This window comes from Eubalaena glacialis, chromosome 8 (assembly GCF_028564815.1).
Source record: "Eubalaena glacialis isolate mEubGla1 chromosome 8, mEubGla1.1.hap2.+ XY, whole genome shotgun sequence".
Taxonomy (NCBI): Eukaryota; Metazoa; Chordata; class Mammalia; order Artiodactyla; family Balaenidae; genus Eubalaena; species Eubalaena glacialis.
Window position 1 is genome coordinate 105424773 of NC_083723.1, and position 23648 is coordinate 105448420.

A 23648-nucleotide genomic window follows, 5' to 3' on the forward strand; every position below is an offset into this window, starting at 1 on the left:
CTATCTTATATGCTCTGTATACAGAAACAAGAAAATAGGAACACACATCTCTTTTTAAGTAAGAGTTTCAGTCAATAAAAAAAGATCATATGTAAAATAAAATCAAGTCGAAAGGTGGTAATAAAGATTAGTACAGCACAAACTTAATGATATTCACGAATTTGAGAATTCTTAAAATTCTCAGAATATATCAGTTTTGAATATCAGGTGGGCTTAATATATATTAACCTAGATAAATTATTTAGTCTCTCTGGATTTCAGTTTCCTCATCTGCAAAATGAGGGGATTAGAAGAAATTATTTCTAAATTTACTTTCAATTCTAAAGTTATTCTATATGATCTTTAGTTATTTTTTCAAGTCAGTAAAGGCAGCCAGAGGTTATATAACTCAACATTCTTCATTCTAGTTTGTACTTATTTATTTTCAATAATAATTCTTGGGGCTTCCCTGGTGGCGCAGTGGTTGAGAATCTGCCTGCCAATGCAGGGGACAGGGGTTCGAGCCCTGGTCTGGGAAGATCCCACATGCCGCGGAGCAACTGGGCCCGTAAGCCACAATTACTGAGCCTGCGCGTCTGGAGCCTGTGCTCCGCAACAAGAGAGGCCGCGATAGTGAGAGGCCCGCGCACTGCGATGAAGAGTGGCCCCCGCTTGCCACAACTAGAGAAAGCCCTCACAGAGAAACGAAGACCCAACACAGCCATAAATAAAATAAATAAATAAATTAAAAAAAAAAAATTCTTAGTTTTTAAATGGAGCATGTATTTAACACTGAAATAACACCCCCCACCCCTTTGCTTTAGCCTATTAGCAGCTTCTAGTTTAGAACTACAGGACAGTCTGATTAGCTCAAGCCTATGCCAAAGCCTAACAAAGACAGAAATAGTTATGTTGAAGCAGAGTACTAGTAGCAAACTGTTTCCCTATCTAGAGATCTAATCTTTCAAAGGTCCTTTCTCCAAAGTCTGATCAGATTATAAAATGTTGTATCAACTAAGCAATAACTCATATATTTAGTCTCAGTGTCTAGAAACATTCTACCTATCAATAAAAGAGAAAGTAGGAAAACAAAAGCAAAAGTAAGAGAGAGAAAGAAAGAAATCAGAAGCAGCAGCTGCAGAGGGGAGTGTTCACACATACCAAGGAACTGAGGATTTCGATCAACCACTTCGCTCATCTCTCCAACCAATTCAATGCTGGTGTATCGCACAGCTGTATGTACGGTCTCTGGGAGACGGACAACTCCTTCTAGGACCTCCACAAGTGTTGGATTGTTCTCCCTGAGTTTAGAAGGCAAGTACTCAGAGTTACCAATTTCAGAGGTTAGGTTCTGGCTAAAAAACAGGCTGCAATGACACAAATCATTGCTAAAGGGTTTCTTTCTAAATAAATAACCATTTGGATAAAAGTGCTTAACATCTGGTATGAAAGTTTTTTAACCCTCAAAAAGGGGGAAAAGACAGAAATGGAAGATATTGTTTCAGTTGAGAAGCATACTACTGCTCCTTAATCTTCTGAATGTCAGTGAAGTGTCTAAAGACACATCCTGCTATCAAATAAGGCTCTTCAAATTGGAGAGGCAGGAAATTACTGTGGATCAATGTCTTCTTTTAATGAATCCATTTTATTTATTCCTATATCTGCAGCACCTAGAACAGTGCCTGGCACACAGTGGGCACTCAATAAATATTGCTGAATGGCTAAATGAATGAATAAATAATTCTAGACCACTTGCTATTAGTTGTTATTCTCCAAAAGACTTCTTATAGCTGGATAATGGATACTTTAAGAACAGGTAAGCATGGGTGGGCCAGCTCACTAATTAAAGAAACAAGAACACAAGCTGTAGGAATAAAGGCGCCCTGACTTAGAACATGAGGGAAAATTAAAGTTATCCAAATACTTTCCACAGCTCCATGAATTAACTTTTTCCCTTTCCTTCTCTTTTTTTTCACTCCCCAAGAATACTGGCTGAAGTTCTTTAAGCAGAGTGGAGGATGCCCCCAAAGTGGTAGAACGTAATCCAGAAATGAAAGATGTTTAAAATGCAAATAAATCCTGGATTAGTGCAAGAGCACTCCTTGCTGATACACTAAGTCTATTAAGTCCTTCATACACTAAAAAAAATTGTAATCATGCAGTTGGCTTGAAATGTGGATAAACAAAAAACAAAATAAAATCTTCTCTCATTTATGCCTTATGCTTCCTATGGGCACTAAGCTCATTATTGAGACTCTCTTCCCATCCTTTCTCATACCAACACAAATCAGTTAGATTATTAGTGTAATAATCTTCAGACTGTTACTGAAGGTTCCAAAAGATACCAAATGGGTTTAAGAGCAAATAGTATGATATGTGATTCAGGACCAGAACTTCTTAATAGAGAAAAACAAACCTACTCTATCTCCTTAAATATTTACTGGATTAGAAACAACATAAGATTTCATTGACTAGACCCTGTAAGACAGCTAAGAAAGAAGCACTGTACATTTTATGAATACATGCCTTAACCATCTCTCCAACCAAGGCATGGACAGAGAGCTCAACTGCAGACATCTGATTACAATACAGGAAAACCTGACAGATACTAGCATCGATTTATAAACTCACAGAACAAAGTAAATTCTGTTTTTAAGGATTCATGTTGAAATAATAAATAGAATTTCTATGCTAAGCAATTAGAAATCAAACTCTAATAATTTAAAATTTTCCAATGACAATAACAAAAATAATAATTGCCCTTTAGAGTTTGCTATTCTTTTAGGTGAAATGGTACCTATGCCTTGCCTCTCTGAAACTTACAAATGACTCTCCAAGACAGGAAAAAAGGAGAACAATATAATTAAATATTTGTAAGGATAACTCACCCAAGGTCACAAAAGCAGGTGAGAGCCAAATTAGTGCCTATTCAAATGCTTTTAAGCAAGTGCCAACAATTTAACAGTCTAACAAATTTTTGATTACACCAACTTGCACAAGGGAGCCTAGGAAGATAAATCAGCATTCTTTTCCTAGCATCAAGAACAAAATAATTTTAACTCTAGGAAATGTGGTTAAAACATGGATATCAGCAATGCATGCTACTCTGGACTAGACTCTAGAAGTCAGAAGACTAGACAGCATTATAGAAGTAAGAAGTTCTAAGAGTTTCCAAACATATCCCATACGAGAAAAATGTTGTAATTTTCCTTCCTCTGATATTAAGAGTTCCCAGCAAAAGACTTATTAGACACTCACGGATCAACACTCTTTGCTATAGCAGCCATGATAAAGAGAACCGCTTCTGTCACCTCCCAGGGTGGGTTGCCTTCTTTCAGAGTAGAATATAACTAGAGAAGAAGAGGTGGATTATGGATCCATTAAAAGGAAAACAGAATAGAATTCCAAAACAAACAAAACAAAAAATTCTGTTAGTTAAAATAAATTTAGCCCCTTGTTTCTAAATTTATCTCTCAGAGCCAGGGAAAAATAGTATCTTCATTTTTCAAATCTTCACTAACTCTAAGTAATACTAGTTTAATATTTGAAACAAACTCATTTAGGTCCCCAAGAGTATATCAAGATTATCGTCTACCCCCACAAAATGAGTATTATGGAGAAAACAAAACATATTACACGAGTGTCTTTTCCTGGTCCTGATAATAACTCATAAATACATAAACACACTTAAAAATGAGATATAATGTAAAACCTCGGCATATGCATTGGCTTTACATTTCTATTATTTTAACTACTTGTCTGCATCAACACTAGTAGCATAGATTAAATTCCTAAAAAGTAGCTGTTCTGAAGCACCCATCACAATACCATGTCCAAGCAAGGGGAGATGGGGAGAGACCAAGCAGAATACTCAGAGATGTCCAGAAACTTCCCAGGGTATATCCATCAGTGGAATGTGACTGGGTGTTAGTCTAAATAAGATTTCTGTAGTCAAATAACACACTGCTAGTTAAGATAAAATTAAACAATTCTCTTGTACGACTTCACAGAGCCTTTAAATATACTATTTAAGTCATTTTCCAGTTTTAATTGACAGAACTGTTTTTTCTGGCAAAGAACATCTCATGAGACTGGTGTCCCACAGTTCACATCTTAGACAAGACTAATAATTTATGTAAATTTGTAAATTGAGGTCTGGAGAAGAACAAGTAACTTGTTCAAAGCCACAGAGCCAGTGAGAGAAGAGTTGAAATCTGAGCACAGGTCATCTGCTTGTGATCTGGGGATCTCACTAAATCTGCTTTCTAAGAATCCCCAACCCTTTCTAGTTAGGTCAAGAAACATACTTTGTTTAATATAAAGAAATATAGTTATAATTTTATTAACACTTTCTAGATCAGATGATGCCCCAAAATACACAAAATGCCTGGATTACCCATCTCCCCAAATTAGGTTAGTTCAGTATTGCTGACAAAGCATTAAAACTAGTATTTCAGGATTCAGAGCATGATCCAGCAATATGAAAACCACCTGACATTATGCTAATGTTAAGTGATGTGGAATGGTGATCACTGCAACCTTATGATGTAAAATGTTACTCACTGATTGTCAGGAAAACCACAGGACTATGATTCTTCTACTCTAGTATAGTCACCTCTGGGATGAAACTGCAAAGGAATCTAACCATAAATGTGAACAAAGGAAATGCCAAATAACTAAGAGTTGCCAGGAGTTGATACATAATTATTAAAGCAGAAAAACTTGTCTATTTTCCTGGCTAGGTCCAAATTCCCTATAAGTATCTTGGGGGCTTTAAGGCTTATCCATGATCTTCCATTTCAACTGAACAAGTGGAACAACTCTCACTAGCAAGATTATAGTGTAAACCATAACTGAACTGTTCACTGCAATTGGCTTGTAAGATACTAAACAAACATAGCTACTATATGCCAGGCAGTGTGCTAGGCACCTGCATATCTACTGTCCCATTTAGCCATCAAGATTGAAGAAAAAGATGGAACACTTAGAGAAGACATAGAAGTTAACACAATTAAAGTGATTGGTAAAACTGCTAAGAATCTCCAAACAGGCTTACCTGAGCAAAACACTCCATAGACCCAATCAAGAAAATCAAGTCCTTCACCAGGTCTGACACCCTCATCCGAAACTCCCCAAAGTCATCAGTCTCCTCAGGAACCCCTTCCTGAAATTTCAAATCAGATAACATTTGTTTTAAACTAAGGCTTTCATTTACTTTATAAAATCAAGAATAAAAAAGCCATTAAGCAGTCCAGTCCCAATGAATAAAAAGATGAATCGCCTAAATCACAAAGACATTTTACTATAGAGGGTATCCCAAACTTTTAGGTGTGTCAAGTCAATACAACCTATCCTCTGCCTTGACTATTAGAAACGCTTCTCTTTTTTTGTATGTCCCAGCTACATCTCGCCTGCTGTTGGAAAAATCTGGAGTGATGGGGGTGGGAAGTGACCTAGAAGAGGTGGTAACTTAAGAGTTTATTAGGGCTTCCCTGGTGGCGCAGTGGTTGAGAGTCTGCCTGCCAATGCAGGGGACACGGGTTCGAGCCCTGGTCTGGGAGGATCCCACATGCCGCGGAGCAACTAGGCCCGTGAGCCACAACTACTGAGCCTGTGTGTCTGAAGCCTGTGCTCCGCAACAAGAGAGGCCACGATAGTGAGAGGCCCACGCACCGTGATGAAGAGTGGCCCCGCTTGCCGCAACTAGAGAAAGCCCTCACAGAAACGAAGACCCAACACAGCCAAAAATAAATAAATTAATTAATTAATTAATTTAAAAAAAAACCGATTTAAAAAAAAAAAGTTTATTAGCGTAACTAGATAAGGTCTAGCCTTTTTTTTTTTTTTAAATTAATTTATTTATTTATTTATTTATGGCTATGTTGGGTCTTCGTTTCTGTGCGAGGGCTTTCTCTGGTTGTGGCAGGCGGGGGCCACTCTTCATCGCGGTGCGCGGGCCTCTCACTATCGCGACCTCTCTTGTTGCGGAGCACAGGCTCCAGACATGCAGGCTCAGTAATTGTGGCTCACGGGCCCAGTTGCTCCGCGGCATGTGGGATCTTCCCAGACCAGGGCTCGAACCCGTGTCCCCTGCATTGGCAGGTAGATTCTCAACCGCTGCGCCACCAGGGAAGCCCCAAGGTCTAGCTTTTTATTACTGAATAAGCCTCTGAAGCTTTATGGTTCAAGATCTACCAAAATCAACCATTATCACAAGAACTAGACACAGAATAGAATATTAGACTTTAAAAAGAATTTTATATAGGTGGACAGATACATAATAAGACAGGTATGATAAAATATTAATGGTAGAATTTAGGTAGTAGGTATACAGATATTCACTATAAAATCATTTTCCCTTTGCTGTATATTTGAAATTTTTCATTAAAAAATACAGAGATCATTTACATTTCATGCTTAAGTTTTTCTTATTCCAACACCCTCCTGTGAGTAAACTAAGGCTTACCAATTGTGAGATGGTTATGGGCATGTATAAGAGTCTTGGACCATGGGTATCTGGGAAAAGCCCTTAGTATTATTGACAATTGCTGATCTAGTTCAACCTCCTTGCTTTAAGATGAAAAAATTAAAGTCAAGGAATGAGGAGGAAACAATGGCTGTCTCAGATGAGATAATGAATTATAAAGCACTATACACCTACAAGTGTAAGGAATTACCTGCCAGGGAAATGGTGTCACAGAACTAGCAAAGGGAAGAAACGGATCAAGCAAGCAGAGCCATTTAAACCAGAGTAGCCCGGCTTTTATTTACTTATCAGGCTTCCAAGCAATATGTAGTTGAAGATAAGATTCCTCAGTTTAAAAAAAAAGTAGTGAAAACCACTAAACTAAATCATCACTAAGGTTCTGTGGAAATACAAAATACCATAACTCAAATAACAACATTAACATTAAAATGAATAGACAGTTTTCATGTCAGATTTAATAGTAAGCAATAGGGAAAAAAACCCACTCCAAGTTATAGGTTGAAGGACAGGGATATTAAACCAACCAACCAAAAGAATGAAATAAATGCTACAAAATTTGAAGTGACTAAGCAAAGAATGAGATTGAAGAGTTTTCCAATGGACTGTTTTATAATATTTCTAGTATATTTTCTTCTAAGCAAATGGATTATATTTTATTTTAACTTGTAAAATTAGTATAAGTAATATAAAGAAAAATGTGCACATATGTGTCGGGGGGGAGTCATAAGTTATTTTCCACATCCTCACACAAATATTTCACCTTTGTGTTAGTTTTAATCCAACCACATATTTTATGCTATTAAAAATACATATTATAAAATCTGACATTATTTTTTCATTTAGCATACCAACTATTGCTATCTCAAGTTATTATTTTTAACTGCTGCATTATGATCCATCAAAATGCTACATAATAATATATGTAACTCTTTTTCTTTTTTTTTGTTGGGGGGGGGGCCCACGCCAAACAGCTTGCAGGATCTTAGTTTCCCGATCAGGGACTGAACCTGGGCCGCCAGCAGTGAAAACACCAAGTCCTAACCACTGCACCACCAGGGAATTTCCTCTTCTAATACTCTTGTACGTGGGTTTACCATTTTTTACTTTTATAGATAATGCTTTGTACATAAAATAGCAATTTTTTTCTTCTGCAGAATTATTTAAGGTGAATTCCCAGAAGAATTACTGGCTCAGCAGGATTGAGTTCTTTTTACATAGACCTAGCACTCTTCATTATACTGGTACTGACTTCTTCAGTGTAAGCTAGAGTGACAGAAAACCTGCAGATTCCATTAGCTTTATTCTCTATCTTTTCAGTTCCTTTTCAAGTTAGCATTGAAAAGAAGAGGAAATCAAGACTTGATTAAGTAGAGAAGAAAACTTACATGGTCTGGTTCCAGCTGGCAGTGGCGAGCCAAGGCATGAAGCAGCCTTTGAATGTAAGCTTTGAAGATGCCATGAATAACTTCATCATTAGTTTTGTATAAATGCTCCCCTAGTCGGTACCAAAAGTTAAAGGAAATTTCTACTACCTATCAAATTAAAAGAAAGAGAAAAGATGGTTTATTTGAACAAGAAAAGAAGGCAGTTTTATTATTACTAGGGCCAATAGGAAAGAAACACTTTAAAACAATATGAGTGAAACCAGTTAAGAAGCCACCTTTTTTCTAGCAGATTTATTATTATCCTCCCAAATTATCTTTCCATGTTAGGCCCAAAACTCCATTTAGGATGACTGGCTTTACACTCTCTGTCTAGCCCTGGGATAACTTCTCCAACAGTATATTGGATTCTGAATTTAGAGAAACAGATACAGAAATGAAAGTCTCTTTAAAAGTATTTTTTCCTAAATTCTGAAATTATTTCATTTTATTTTTGAGATTAAAACACTTCTCACCAGATAAACCATCTACAAATACCTGTACAAACCACAGCTCATCTTACATATGGCACTGTTCAGAGGAATGATAATTATTAGGTAGTACAATATTTCTGCCCAAAAATGTTTTAAGTTTCAACAAAATCTAGATATCCTCATGAGATTATGTCAAACAAATACGCATTATCTTTTATATGATCAAAGAAAAAGGATTGAGACTCACAGGACTACTGAGCCCCTCCCTAAGAGGGGCCCTACCATCCTTTCCCATCAATGATCTAAAATGGAGCAATTTAAATAGAGCTAACCCAGCTTGGGAGTTCTTTCTCACTTCTTATACTATTAAGAGGAGATAAAGCTTCTTGAATAAGAGGAGGTTTTTTTTCTTTTAATCTAGCAAACTTAAAAGAGGCAGCATGTCTTAGAAATTTTGGGATGAAGAAGACTCTTTAAGTCCTTTCAATGCCATTCTTATTTTCATCCATAATTTGGAGAAAACTTTTTTATGTTAAAACTTGTGGAGGTACAGTTAAGATTTGGTATGCTTTCTTTAGCTATAAAGCTCTAAAGAATAACTGACGCTAGAGAGGGGGCCTCAGTGGAAAAGTAACAGGCTTTTTTTCTAACAGGTTCCTATACCAGTCAGCCCAGCTAACCAAGTAGGAAAATAGAAAAGAATCAAAGCTGAAGCCCAAATATATATTTTTAAAAAAATTCAAAACAGAGGAAACTCCCCATCACATTAGTTAAAAATAAAACTATAATTTCCCACAAATAAAAAGCTAGACAGGAGAAAATGGAATGCAGATAATATGTGAAAAACAACTTGGAAAATAATGGCATTAGCATAGAATAAACACTACCTCATATTGAGGGTGTCCTGCACAGATAAGAAGCAGTTCTAGAGTTCGTAGGTCCCCAAGGCCTTGGCCTGGAGTACAAACAATTTTTTCAAGAAAAGTTTCACACAGTTCAGTGAAAATACGGCAGTAATTCAAAACTCTGTAAATGAAAGAGGAATGAGAACATCAAGTCAGAAATCTGGATATTATGTGTACATACTCACAGACACAGTTAATCAATTAAATAAAAGCAATCCTCAGCCTAAGGGACATGTAGTGATTATTTGCTATGTTGTATCACAATTTCCATAACAAACATCTTTCCTTAAATCACATACTTTTATACATATAAGCAAATGACTCATAAGTCAGTTAAAATTCTCAATTATTAAAACATCTGAATAAAATTCCCATCAAATCAAACTTGATACTTCAAAGGTCATCCCTAATTCTTAGAGCCTTACCCTTTTAAGTGCAAAAACTTACTACTCTCCATGATCACAACCTCTCCCTCTGCATTTGATTTGCCACTCTTGGTTCAGATGAGAATAGCAGAGCATCTTGAGGATGCAATGTATATATTTACACAGAGTCACGAAGAATCACAAAGGATAGATAAATAATAAAAGGTGACTTAAAAGAACACCAGACTGTATATGAATCCAGGTCTACTGCCTTTAATAATTACTCACTTGTCTAAATCTTCACGTGCCACAGCCATATGATAGGCAGTCTCCAATGTCAGGACTCCTTGAAAAAGTTGCATGGCTAATGGCAAGTTGGTTTCCACATTCTCAATGGCGTACAGAGCTGAGCACACGCAGTCTGAAGCAGCTTCATGTAGGTTGGATGAGGTCTTATCCTGTTGCTGGGAGGTAGCAGGAGTAGGGAAGTAAGAAGTTTGATCATTAAGCTGTAATCCAAGTAACAGGAAAGCAATTATAGCCTGTTTCTGAACATGTACTTTAAATACATAACAGCCTAATAGTCATGGCCTTCAATGAGACAACATCCATCAATCTTCCTATTTCTGACTATTATTTCCTTATATGCCAAGCAAATCAGCCTTTTTGTACCTCAATCATAGTCATATGACTTCTAAAATTCATATTTTCTTCCATACCAGTCCCTCCAAATGGAATTCCATGTGTTCCCTGCCCTATTTTAGTCTATGGAAATTTTCTCCATCTTTTTTCTGATATTCAAGTACTATCTAAAATGAAAGGGCCCAACAAGTATCAACACATCATTGTGCTATTTCAGAATACTAAGGTTAAACAGAGATTCTTAAAGCTTCGGGGGAGGAGAGGAGAAGGTAACTTAGAAAGGAGCAAAAATCAGTTTATCCACCTTCTCATTAGCAATGATGCCTGCCAGTATATAAGAAAGCAAGGTCTTAGAAATTTTGAAGAAAAAGAATAGTGAACCTAGAACTCTATACCTAGCTAAATCATTGTTTAAGAATGAAATAAAAACATTTCTCAGGAATGCATGCAAAAACTCAATATTTATTTCCCACATATCCTTCTGAGGAAGGTATTTGAGGTAGGTCAAAAAAAATGGTTAAACCAATCGAGAAGCAGAGTAAAGAGAAGTCCCAGGGTGACAGCTGGGGAGCAGATCAAAAGAGCAACTGCTACAAATTAGAGAATATTAGAAGGTTCAAGGAGGGAGGCCTCCAGGGTTTCTATTAAGGACAGTACAGTTGAGAGGTTGGATAAATTTAGTGAAGGCATATTGGTCTTCTGTGAATAATAAAAAAAACAAGGACATTTAGAATCTCTGCGGGGGGGAGCGGGGGGGCGGGGGGAGCTATAAAAGCAGGGTTGGGAAAGCACAAAGACACAACTTATTCATTAGGTTATTCTTAGATTGAGTGGCAGTGAATTCAAAAATATTCACTGTATTAACTATGTTTCAAAAGTTAAATGTTCAAATTTATTCTTTTGTATATATCAAGTATTATTTTAAAAATATTTTTTAAAAAAGAACTATAGGGGAAAAGTTATATAATAAGGTCGTGGTCCAAGCATAAAGCAAACTAAAATATTTAGTTTTATGTGGCATGATTTCGAACCACTGAAAAAAATGTAAGAACGAGAATACATTTGACCCTGACTCTAGAAACACTCTTAAGTAACAGAGGACCTAACACTGGATCAGTAGAGAAGACAATATAACCCTAGCACACTACTTAGCTTGTTCCTTACCCCAATCTCAGTTCCCAAGAGTCACCACTGTTTTAAGTTTGAAGTGTATTCTACACTGTCCTCCATTCATATGTAAACTTATTTACACACTTTTTAAACAAAAGTGGGACCTGAATTTTTTAATACTGACTACTCTTCACACAACTTGGTGAGATGAGAATCAAAATTACCATTATTGAGGTACGGCATCAATAGACATGGAGACAAAGACAATGATTAGCAAAACAATTATTAGCATCCTAAGTTTCCTGAATTTTAGCTTCTGATCCAAGAATGACAGCAGAAATACACGAACAACAGTACAATACCAAAAATGTCTCCTGAACAATGTGTTTTCCTTTTCTTTCTTTAATTCACAGGGATATCAATCTAGTATCATGCTAAATCTTCTAAATTATAGTGCACCAGCACACAACCAGTATGGAAACACAGAGTTTCATACTAATATGTGTTCATGGAAGGAAAACCATCAGGGAGAAAAAGACAAAGTCACACCCACCTCCAAAGACCTGTTTAACATTTGTGCTTGAGGTATTGCTGTTTCTTGTTCTAAAAACTAGTCTTATTCTAAGCACTCACTTACTCTTTGTCTACCAAGACAGAGGAATTTATTACTAGGCAATGTTACTTTTAAAGTTTAAGGAACAAATGCACAAGTATATAGAAATACATTACTTCTGATCTCAAAAACCCAAAATTCATCCTATACATACCCTGATGTTTAAGTAAACTACCTCAATTACAAAGATAATATTCTGATTTGTAACTGTCTCAAACTCCCAATGGCCATTATTAGAAACACACAACTTAATACTTTTAAATAACAAAAAGAGACCAATGGTTTTTTTGTTACTTGAATTTTAATATGTAAATCATTGATCTATACATATCTACATATAAGACTGCTTTCCTCTTAAACCTAACTACATTTTATTCTGAGCACTAAAACTAATATCTTAATTTGGTACTTGGCAACAAGGAAGGGACAGTGTTGCTTTCTTACCATACACTTTCCACTCTCTGCAAAACTCTGAAAACACTCTTATATCCCAGAAGGGCAGTTACCTTAAGTGACTATGTGCCAGAAACAAACAAAAACCATTTCATAAACAAAGCCATTACTTACCAAAACCTCAAAAAGGAGTGCTAGTAACTTATTGTTAGCCATGAAGTTACTGTCCAAAACTCCTAAGTTAAACCAGCTTCCCAAACAGCGAAAGACCTTCATAAGCATTTTCTCTTCTGTTCCTGCTTTTTCTACACAAGTCATCTGAAAAGAAGAAAAAAAAAAGTTACAACAAATAATGTCAATCTTTATATTTAAAATATTATTACAATCACCTTACAGGTGTAATGATGAGAAGGATAACAATAACAGCTAACAGTTAAAAGTGCTTTTTAATTGCCAGACACTGTCTCATCACTTTTTTTTTTTAAATTAATTAATTTTATTTATTTATTTTTGGCTGCGTTGGGTCTTTGTTGCTGTGCGCAGGCTTTCTCTAGTTGCGGCGAGCGGGATCTACTCTTCGTTGCGGTGCACAGGCTTCTCATTGCAGTGGCTTCTCTTGTTGCGGAGCACAGGCTCTAGGCGCGCGGGCTTCACTAGTTGTGGCACGTGGGCTCAGCAGTTGTGGCTCGTGGCTCTAGAGTGCAGGCTCAGCAGTTGTGGCTCGCGGCTCTAGAGTGCAGGCTCAGCAGTTGTGGCACACGGGCTTAGTTGCTCCGTAGCATATGGGATCTTCCCAGACCAGGGCTCGAACCCATGTCCCCTGCACTGGCAGGCGGATCCTTAACCACTGCACCACCAGGGAAGCCCTGTCTCATCACTCTTAATTCACTTAATCCCCACTAAAACTGTATAGGTATGTACTATTATTATCCCCACTTTCTCAACTGGGAAGCTGAGGTACAGAGAGGTTATAGACTGGTTCAAAGATAGATATGTTTCAGAAACAATTATCAGTATATTTCTTAGATTCAACTTTTGCATTAATGTAATCTTATCAATAGAATTGTCTTTAAAGTAATACTCATCATCTCAGCCATGAAAAAGAATGAAATTTGTCATGTGAAACAACCATGGATGGACCTGGAGAGGGTATTATGCTTAGTGAAATAGGAAAGAAAAATACTGTACGTTATCACTTATATGTGGAATCTAAAAAATGAAACAAACAAATGAATATAACAAAACAAACAGACTCATAGATACAGAACAAAGTAGTGGTTACTAGTGGGGAGAGGGGAAGAGAAGGGGTAGGGGATTAAGAGGTACAAACTACTATGTATAAAATAAATAAGCAATAAGCATATATCGTACAGCATAGGGAATATAGCCAATATTTTACAACAACTTTAAATGGAGTATAATCTATAAAAATTCTGAATCACTACGTTGTACACTTGAAACTAATATTGTAAATCAATTATATCTCAATAAAAATTAATAAAATAAATAACACATCTATACACTCAATTTTATAGAGTAGAAATAAGCTAGTTGTACTATTGTATATTGCTTCATGAAAAGCTGGTATTTCAGCTTCAGCACTGGAATACTCTAGCAAATATACCATCCACAGAAAGTGGTATTACTATAAATATGATAGTTTATAAAAGATAAAATGAAAAGTCAGACTAAAACTCACCATTGTTTCTCTTTGTAAACTGTTTTTGTGATGTATACTTTTTCCAAAGTAAGGTGTAATGCAACTTCTTCTGGATAAAGAATGTTTAAAAATAGGGACTTCCCTGGTGGCGCAGTGGTTGAGAATCCTCCTGCCAATGCAGGGGACACGGATTTGATCCCTGGTCCGGGAAGATCCCAAGTGCTGCGGAGCAACTAAGCCACAACTACTGAGCCTGCACTCTAGAGCCTGCAAGCCACAACTACTGAGCCTGTGCGCCACAACTACTGAAGCCTGTACGCCTAGAGCCCGTGCTCTGCAACAAGAGAAGCCACTGCAATGAGAAACCCACGCACCACAACGAAGAGTAGCCCCCGCTCACTGCAACTAGAGAAAGCCTGTGCGCAGCAACGAAGACCCAACACAGCCAAAAATAAATTAATTAATTAAAAAAAAAAAAGAATGTTTAAAAATAACTTTTGCAGGCAATGGATTAGAAATATCATAACTGCCATGGCATTTAGAATGCATAGGGGTGAGTGGTAGTGGTATGTAATCCCATAATGATCTAAATGCTGACAATTATACTTCCAAGTAGCCATGTTCCCCCTATGTTTGCAGTATCAGGCAATAATAATTACATACGTATTAATTAGTTTGAATTACACTGAACTGAACTGAAATGAAGAAAAAAGAAAAGATTCAAGTAAGTGCATGGCAACCACACACCCACATCCACACCAACAAACACACACACCTAAATCTTTGAAGCTCTTGCTATAAACTCATGACACAATTGCTTGGCCTTTATGCTTCCTGAATGACATTTCAATTTTAGTAAGGTGTGATGTTTACAAATGGAAGGACTTGATTATACATTCTAACTACTGACTCAAACTTAAGACAGAATTTTGGAAAAACCCTACATCTAAAACTAGCTGCTCTGAAGAGAAGAAGTTCTATTAATTAAATCAAACACCCACCACAAAGCTTCAGAACTAAGAGATACCTTCAGTTTCTCTTTGAGAACTGTATTATTAAAGACTCTTATCTCTTACTAAAGTTAAGACCTCAAAAGCTAAAAGATAAATACCAGAAGAGCTCACCAGTAAAAATATAGCAGAGGTAAATAATAATAGGTCTTGAATTAACGAAATGGAGAATAAATGGAGAAAAATATTAGAGGCCAGGCTCAGTTTAAGAGCAAGAAGAATAATATTTTAAAAAATTATGAAGTTCAATACAATGTTTAGGAATAAGTCCATTCGAATAGACCACAAAAGTATAATACTGACAAGAAAATAAGATAGAATAAAACCATTAAAGAGAACGTGGGGGAACTGAATGAAAAGGTTCTAAGAAGCCTTTGGTATCTATTACAGCCAAATACCTATTTTTCTTGGTAACTGTGGACTAATTTCATGCTCTAGGTTCTATAACATGACAAGCTACACGACAGAATTATAGACCTTATTAAGTACCACAAGGATATATTTTTCAGATTTCATGATGATAAATCAAGCTTAACACCTGTTGCCAATTGTGATAAAGTGCTAAGTCAAGTCCAAGTGGCTAACTGCACTTGCCCATCGTGGCAGTAATGATGACTGTAAGGACTACAGTGGCCACTGAACTTTTTTTAGTTCATTTGAGTGCTTACAAAAAATGACAAGCTCGGGTCGGTTAACCCAACTCAAGTCACAGTCTGAGAACTAGACAGCTTCCACAGCAGCTCCAAATAAAGCTCTTATTTTTTGTAGCTGCAGGGCTAATACTGCTGGAACTCATATACAAAATTTAATTGTGTGGCTTGCTGAATTACAAACAACAGTTGAATTTATAAGTCTCACCAAGTTTCTCATGTGAAAGTTCTGAAACTGACTGGTAAAGAATGGACTTCTGGGGGCTTCCCTGGTGGCGCAGTGGTTGAGAATCTGCCTGCCAATGCAGGGGACACGGGTTCGAGCCCTGGTCTGGGAAGATCCCACGTGCCGCGGAGCAACTGGGCCCGTGAGCCACAATTACTGAGCCTGCGCGTCTGGAGCCTGTGCTCCGCAACAAGAGAGGCCGCGATAGTGAGAGGCCCGCGCACCGCGATGAAGAGTGGCCCCGCTTGCCACAACTAGAGAAAGCCCTCGCACAGAAACGAAGACCCAACACAGCCATAAATAAATAAATAAATAAATATTTAAAAAAAAAAACAAGAATGGACTTCTGATGCATGGAATGGAGACATCTGGTTGGACCCTAATGAAACTGATAATCCTGAAACCCCAAGTCACTCTGAGTCTACCTTACCAATAAAAGTGGCCTGCCTTCCAGTGTCTGAGACTAGCCTTCCTCAGCTTGAAAGCCCTATAATAACCCCATCTGAGACAGATGCCTTGAAAGAGGATGCCCAATCTCTTCAATACCTACCACAACCATCCCCTGTACCACTCATAACTAGGGTCAAATCTCAGAAGGTTCTAGGGGGACAGGTACATGCAGGAGGAAATAACTTATACACCAAGAGAACTGTAAAACTTTGCTTATGTGTGTCTGAAGAAAGCTGGGAAACATGCAGGAGTGTATTCTAAAGGTGTTAGACCAAGGAAGGCTGGAATATAACACTAGATTGAGCCAAACTCATTGATACGAGTGTACTTCCTTGAGATTCTGGATTTAATGAGTATATGGAGTCTCTGGGAAGTACCAATAGGAATGTCGTAGTGCAAATACCTAGGATTTTGGAACAAATCTATGCTCTCTTCTGCAGGTAACTATTTTCCTTTTGAGAAGCAGCTTCTGGTTTGCTACTGGGCCTTGGTAGGCCTATCCATAGGACACCAATCTCATCAACACCTGAGATTCCCATCATGAACTAAGTATTATCTGAACTACCTAGCCATAAGGTTGGGCATGCATAGCAGCAATCTGTCATCAAATGGAAATGATATGAGACTGAGTACGGGAAGGTTTGGAAGCTACAAAAACGTTGCATGAGTAGGTGGCTCAGATTCCTTTGACACCCTCTTCTTGCACTGATTCATCCCCTTCAATCCATGCCTGTGGCCTCCTGGGGTGTTCCTTACAAACCAGATAACTGAAGAAGAAAAAATTCAAGCCTGGATTACAGATGGCTCTGCATAATATGCTGGTACCACCTGAAGGTAGACAGCTGCAGCATTACAGGCCCACTCAGGGGCTTTAGCGAAGGCCAGTGCTGAAGGAAAACCCTCCTAGTGAGCATATCTTCAAGCAATACACATGGCTGTCCACCATGTCTGGAGTGAGAGATGACCAGAAATATGGATCTCCACTTATTCATGGACATTCGTCAATCATTTGGATGGATGATCAGGGATTTGGTAGAAACAGGATTGGAAGATTGGTGACAAGGAAGTCTGAGGAAGACGTATATGAATGATATATTTTTTGAATTTTTGAATTTATTTTTTTATACAGCAGGTTCTTATTAGTTATCCATTTTATACATATTAGTGTATACATGTCAATCCCAATCTCCCAATTCATCCCACCACCAACACCCCCACCCGCCACTTTCCCCCCTTGGTGTCCATACGTTTGTTCTCTACATCTGTGGCTCTATTTCTGCCCTGCAAACCGGTTCATCTGTACCATTCTTCTAGGTTCCACATATATGCATTATGAATGATATTTAAATGGGCACAGTCTGTGACGATATATCTGTCCTATGTGAATACCCACCAAAGGGCATCCACTATAAAGGAATCTCCCAATGACAGATGGACAAAATGACAAACTCTATGATGTCAGCCTCCTTCCCTAGCCACCCAGTGCTTGCTCGATGGGCTCATAAACAAAGGAGCCATAGTAGCAGGGATAGAGGCTTAACATGGAGTTAACATGGATTTCCACCTACCAAGGCTTAACTGGTAAACACTACTGATGAGTGTCAAACCTATCAACAGCAGAGACCAACACTGAGTCCCCAGTGGCACCATTCCCCATGGGGACCACGTTTGTTGATTATACTGGACTTCCAACATGGAGGAAGCAGAGACTTGTCCAGAGGATTAGACCCATATGCTGGATATAGAGTTGTCTTCTCTGCTTGTAATGTTTCTGTCAGCACTATCATTCATGGACTCACAGAATACCACATGCAACCATCATGGTATCATAGCTAATCAAGAAACTCATATCAGAGTAAGGGAAGTACAGCAACTTTGAGCTCTACTGGTTTGGAGATCTTGGTCCCAAAGAAGGAATACTTCTAACAAGAAACACAAAAATAATTCCAGTAAATTGGAAGATAAGACTACCATCTGGACAATTTGGGCTTCTTATGCCACTGAACCAACAGGAACTTTACAGGCTGGAGTGACAGATCCCAATTACCAAGGAAAAACTGTGTTGCTTCTATATAATCAAAGCAAGGAGCTCTAGGTCTGTAACCCAGAGGATTTTCTAGGGAGCCTCTTAGTACTTCCATGCCCAAAAAGTTAATGGAAAACTACAGAAGCAACAATCCACAAAGGCAGGATGATTGAGGGCTCAGACTCTTGGGGAATGAAGGCTTGGGTCAATTCACAGAGTAAAGAACCCCAAGCAGCTGAGCTTCTGGCTAGGGCAGGTGTCTTAGTCCATTCAGGCTGCTATTAACAGAATAACACAGAATAGGTGGCCTATAAACAACAGAAATCTTTCTCATAGTTCTGGAGACTGGAAGACCAAGATCAAGGTACCAGTGTCTGGTGAGGACCTGCTTCTTGGTTCACAAACAACTATCTTTTTACTGTGTCTTCACATGGCATAAAGGAGAAGGGAGTTCTCTGGGGCCTCTTTTATATGGGCACTAATCCCATTCATGAGAGCTCCACTGTCATGACCTAATCACCTCCCAAAGGCCACATCTCCAATACCATCACCTTGGGGATTTGTTTTCAACATATGAATTTCCTGGGGCGGTGGGGTGGGGGGTTTGGACACACAAATGTTCAGCCTATAGCAGCAGAGAAAAGATGAAATGAGTTGTGGAAGAAGAAAGCCATCGATACCAATTATAGCCTTGTTACTCAATATATACTTAAGGGCCGTAGTAGCTCTGCATATTTCCTATTTGCTTATTACACCACTGTACTGGAGTTTAAATGTATGTAAAAGAGTACATATGGAGCTTCCCTGGTGGCGCAGTGGTTAAGAATCTGCCTCCCAGTGCAGGGAGACACAGGCTTGAGCCCTGGTCCGGGAAGATCCCACATGCCGCGGAGCAACTAAGTCCGTGCACCACAACTACTGAGCCCGCGTGCCACAACTACTGAAGCCCGTGCTCCTAGAGCCTGTGCTCCGCAACAAGAGAAGCCACTGCAATGAGAAGCCCACACACCACAACGAAGAGTAGCCCCCGTTCGCTGCAAGAAAGCCCGCGTGCAGCAACGAAGACCCAACGCAGCCAAAAATAAATTAATAAATAAATAAAAAAAAAAAAAAAAAAAAAGAATGTGCAGCTTCTTCAGCCCCAGACTCCTAGCTCCTCTGGTGCCAGCTCTTGCAGTGCACTGACCAGCAGTTTCTCCAGCAGCGCCCTCCCTCACCCCCAAGAGTTTTATAGCAAAGTGCTTCTGGCTCCTAAGAAATGTGCAACTCCTTCTCCAGCACCAGATTAAGTGCACTCAGATTATCCAGTGCCTACAGTGCACAGTAGCCAGCAGCTTCCCCTGGCACTCCCACGCCCAGGTGATTTTGTGGCAGAATGCCTCTGGTGAGACACCTTCCCTAACAACTTTCTTGGGCTTCCTGGAAATCAGATTTCCAGCAAGCTTGAGAGGACAGATTTTCAGCGGCATGCAGCACCACGATGACTTCTTTACCATAGCTATACCATCACCAACAGGGTCTGAATCTCAGTCCTGGGAGGGGGGTGAACTCTTCCTTCCTTGGAAACTCTATCTCAGCGTTAATGACTGCTCCTTGTATCTGTTTTATTTCTATATTCTTTAGAGCTCTCTTTACCTCTTACTAGACAAGCCCTCATTACTACAGATGCCTGTTATAGTTAAACATTCTTTATATTAAAAAGCCCCAACAAATTACTAAGTGGTTTCTCTCTGCTGACTGGACCCAAACTGATACTAAAAGGAACTAAGGATTCTAGATCTGGGGCATGAAAGTAACTAGATGAATACTAGTCATCTTTTTCTGTTAGGAAGTAAAGAAGTGCTCCAGTAGCCAAAGTTACAACATTTAAAGCATCAGAAGAATAACTTAAGCGGACACCCTGAATCAATGAAAATTGGGTCCATGGGTCCATAATACAGCATAAAGAGAAAGCCAGGGGAAAAAAGTAACATTCAAGGCATCTTTAAAACAAAACTCTTATATTGAAAACAGGAAATTTAAAAGTTAAGATTCATCCTGCCCTTCTAGTGGGTATTCAGAAGAATGCTAATATATATGTAGAAGGAAAGACAGAATTAGCAAAACATTATTTTGCAAACCACAATGAAATTATTAAGGCAAGGATTATAAACTAGAATTTAACATTCGTACAAACTGCATTATATTACAAGGGGGGAAACAAACTTTATAAATGGAAGAATCAGACTATCATCATCCTAATCCAGTCAATCCTAGCATCACTAACAGAAGGTCAACCAAAAAGTATAACTTCTGATAAATTGCAGCATGAAGTATCTAACATGTTTTCTGGCCAAAAATGTTTAACCTTTTAAAATTAATCCATCAAGCCTTTCAGTCTTTCTTACCAGGGTTCTGGGAAAGAATTAAGTCCTGCAGAAAATGATCTGAGTGCCTATTTTCTCAATCATCCTATGGATGGTATACAGGAGAAAATTCATTACAAACAATGCGTGCCTTAGGGCATTTGAGGCTTAATTCTCTTGAGGAATTCCTACTGAGTAGGGCTGCTTTAGATATAACTTCCAATTAGAGGAATTACAGAGAATAGAAAAACAAACTAAATGAAACAAAGACAAGGCAACAGAAAATCCAGGAGGTAAGAAGATGCTTTATAAAACTAGTCCAATCTCTTCAACAAATCAGTGTCATTTTGAAAAAGACGAAGAGGGACTGTGATTAAGTCGTAATAATTTGATACAAGGTATGGTTCTAGACTGGATACTGATTTGGAAAAATGCTGTAAACGCTATTTTAGGACCAACTCAGGAAATGTGAATATGGTTTAGGTATTTATTAGATGATATAAAAACTTACTGAAATAGAAAGATGAAGCTGGATGACTGGAAAAGCAGGCTGCAGAAGGGTAGAGCATATTTTCATTTGGATATTCAAAATCTGTATATATGTTCACAGAGGATATGTGCTAAAGGATTAATAAATAGTGTGATCCCAGGTGGTTTGAATGTAATTTGCTTATCTATATTTTCTAATTTTCTATTACACTATTTCTTTAATATAAATGGTTAATTGAAAAATACATTTAACTTAAAAAAGTTTCCAATGAATTTCTAACACCAAACTGAATACAATTTTAAACAAAATTTTGTTTTTTCAAATAAAAAGTTCTATGATGCTGAAGTACTGAAACACATTCCTGAAAAATAATCTATTATAAAGCACATTGTTGAGAAAATTGAGCTGGACAATAAAGACCTAAAAATGAGATGTGAGCTAGATAATCAATTTAATACCATCTAGTAGTTCAGAAATCAGCAAAATTTTTCTATAAAGGACCAGACAGTAAATATTTTAGGCTTTGCAGACCATATGGTCTCTGTGAAAACTACTCAATTCTGCCGTTTTAGCCCAAAATTACAGACACAGACAACGTGTAACTGAATGGGCATGACTGTGTTCTAATAAAACTTTATTTACAAAAATAGGTGACCAGCCCATGGACCATAAATTTATCCACCCTGGTCTAGGGCATTAAAATTTCCACCTAATCAAAAATTAACTCTTTTTTAAAGGATGGTGTAGTATTAGCTAATCTATAATTGTGATATGGCTCAAAGGTTAAGTAAAGTCCTGTACCACCACCCTATCAAAATATCTCAATTCATCCCTTAAAGAGGATCCTTTCCTTAAGTAAAGTAAATTTATACACACTTCCCTTAGCACAGTCCTTGATCAAGAGCCTACAGTCGGTGGCATGAAGAAGCAGAAGAGCAAGGGACATGAAATCAGAAGACCTGAGTTCAAACTCTGAATTAGCAGTGGTGTCACTCTAAAGCCTGTTTCTCATTCATAAAATGGAGAGAACACCACCCTGAAAGCATTACTTAGAAGCTCAGAAAGTACAGCTTCTGAAAGTACTTTTTAACTGTAAAGTATTATATAAATGCCACCGTATTATCATTGTCAAATTTTGCTAAGAAAGCTATTTCACAATAGTGCAATTGAATTACTAAATAACCACCAAGGCTTTTTGCCCCTAGGCAGCAACTCAGTATTTCAAACATACTCACCAATAGAGATACCACTGTACTAGAATAGAAGGCCAAATCTTCTATAATTTCTGTACGCCGGTTAGCTCCAATTCGTAAGGAACGACTATGTACTTCTTCAGGTAACACTGTAAGGATCTCCAGCAGAAAAGGCAGAGAAGTTACATCATTGCTATATCTAGGAAAGAAAAGAGGAGAGATATAAGTTATTCAGAATGTGCACCACACTCACAATCACAGCCCCACACAATCACATAAGATAACAACAGCCATCAGAACAACCACAACAACAAAAGTAGAATTCTCACTACTGTTAAAGGGGAGAAAAATATATATACTTTTTTGGAAAGATATCTAGAAATCAAAATTTCAACTTGCATAATAATCTTTGACCCAGCAATTCCACTTCCAGAAATTTATCTTGTCAGAAAAATCTCACATACACATGCAGATGTATATGCACAAGTATTTTTTTATAATAGCAAAAATACTGGAAAAATATAAAGGTCCTCCATAATTAGACAGGATAAAAAAGGTTACAGATATCATACAATGGAACATATACAACCATTATAACAAGTACCTATGTCGTAACGTGAGATGTCCACAACATATTAAGCAAAAAAAAGGATATGAAACATATTTTTACATACAACTGAAAAAAATACATACGTATATGCATATTAATATATATGCACTTATTTATTTTAAAATGCTTAAAGGGAAGTCTAGAGGGCTATATAGTCAATCACCAATAGTGGTTACTTATAAAATACAGGAATAGGAAGACGGGAAGGTATTTACTTTTTACTTTGAAAGCTTCCATACTGCTAGAATTTTTTCAAAGAGCATATATTAATATTATTAATAAAAAGTTTCTTAAAACAAAAAATAAATTATCCATGTAAAGGTTTTAATGACACACTATAGTTGGTGGTAAAAAGGACATCCACTTTGCTCAAAAATAATTTCCTAACCAAATGCCAAAATGCAAGCAAATGTCAAGATTATCTTGCCAAGACCATGAGGAAATACTTTACTCAAAGCAGCAAGATCCATATATCTAAAAATAATACTGTCCCTTTTATAGACATGAAATAAACCCCAATTAGTAAGAATGTATACTCATAACAACTTTCAATTTAATATAATCTTAAACATTCTGACAATGTTTTTATAAAAACCACTGATATGACAGTGGGAGTGATCCACAAGGCAATGAAATACG

The 23648-nt window shown here is 37.6% G+C and overlaps 1 protein-coding gene across 3 annotated transcripts in view; it reads right to left on the bottom strand.

The window, feature by feature from the left end:
* TNPO3 (transportin 3) overlaps positions 1 to 23648 on the bottom strand; it is an 80504-nt gene that overhangs the window by 29473 nt on the left and 27383 nt on the right. For all 3 annotated transcript variants that reach the window (XM_061198706.1, XM_061198707.1, XM_061198708.1), the window contains exons 4-11: positions 22442 to 22598; positions 12524 to 12667; positions 9880 to 10055; positions 9209 to 9347; positions 7852 to 7998; positions 5036 to 5143; positions 3238 to 3329; positions 1141 to 1280 (exon numbers count right to left, since the gene is read on the bottom strand). In XM_061198706.1, the coding sequence (XP_061054689.1) occupies positions 1141 to 1280; positions 3238 to 3329; positions 5036 to 5143; positions 7852 to 7998; positions 9209 to 9347; positions 9880 to 10055; positions 12524 to 12667; positions 22442 to 22598 (1103 nt within the window). The remainder of the gene's footprint in view (positions 1 to 1140; positions 1281 to 3237; positions 3330 to 5035; positions 5144 to 7851; positions 7999 to 9208; positions 9348 to 9879; positions 10056 to 12523; positions 12668 to 22441; positions 22599 to 23648) is intronic.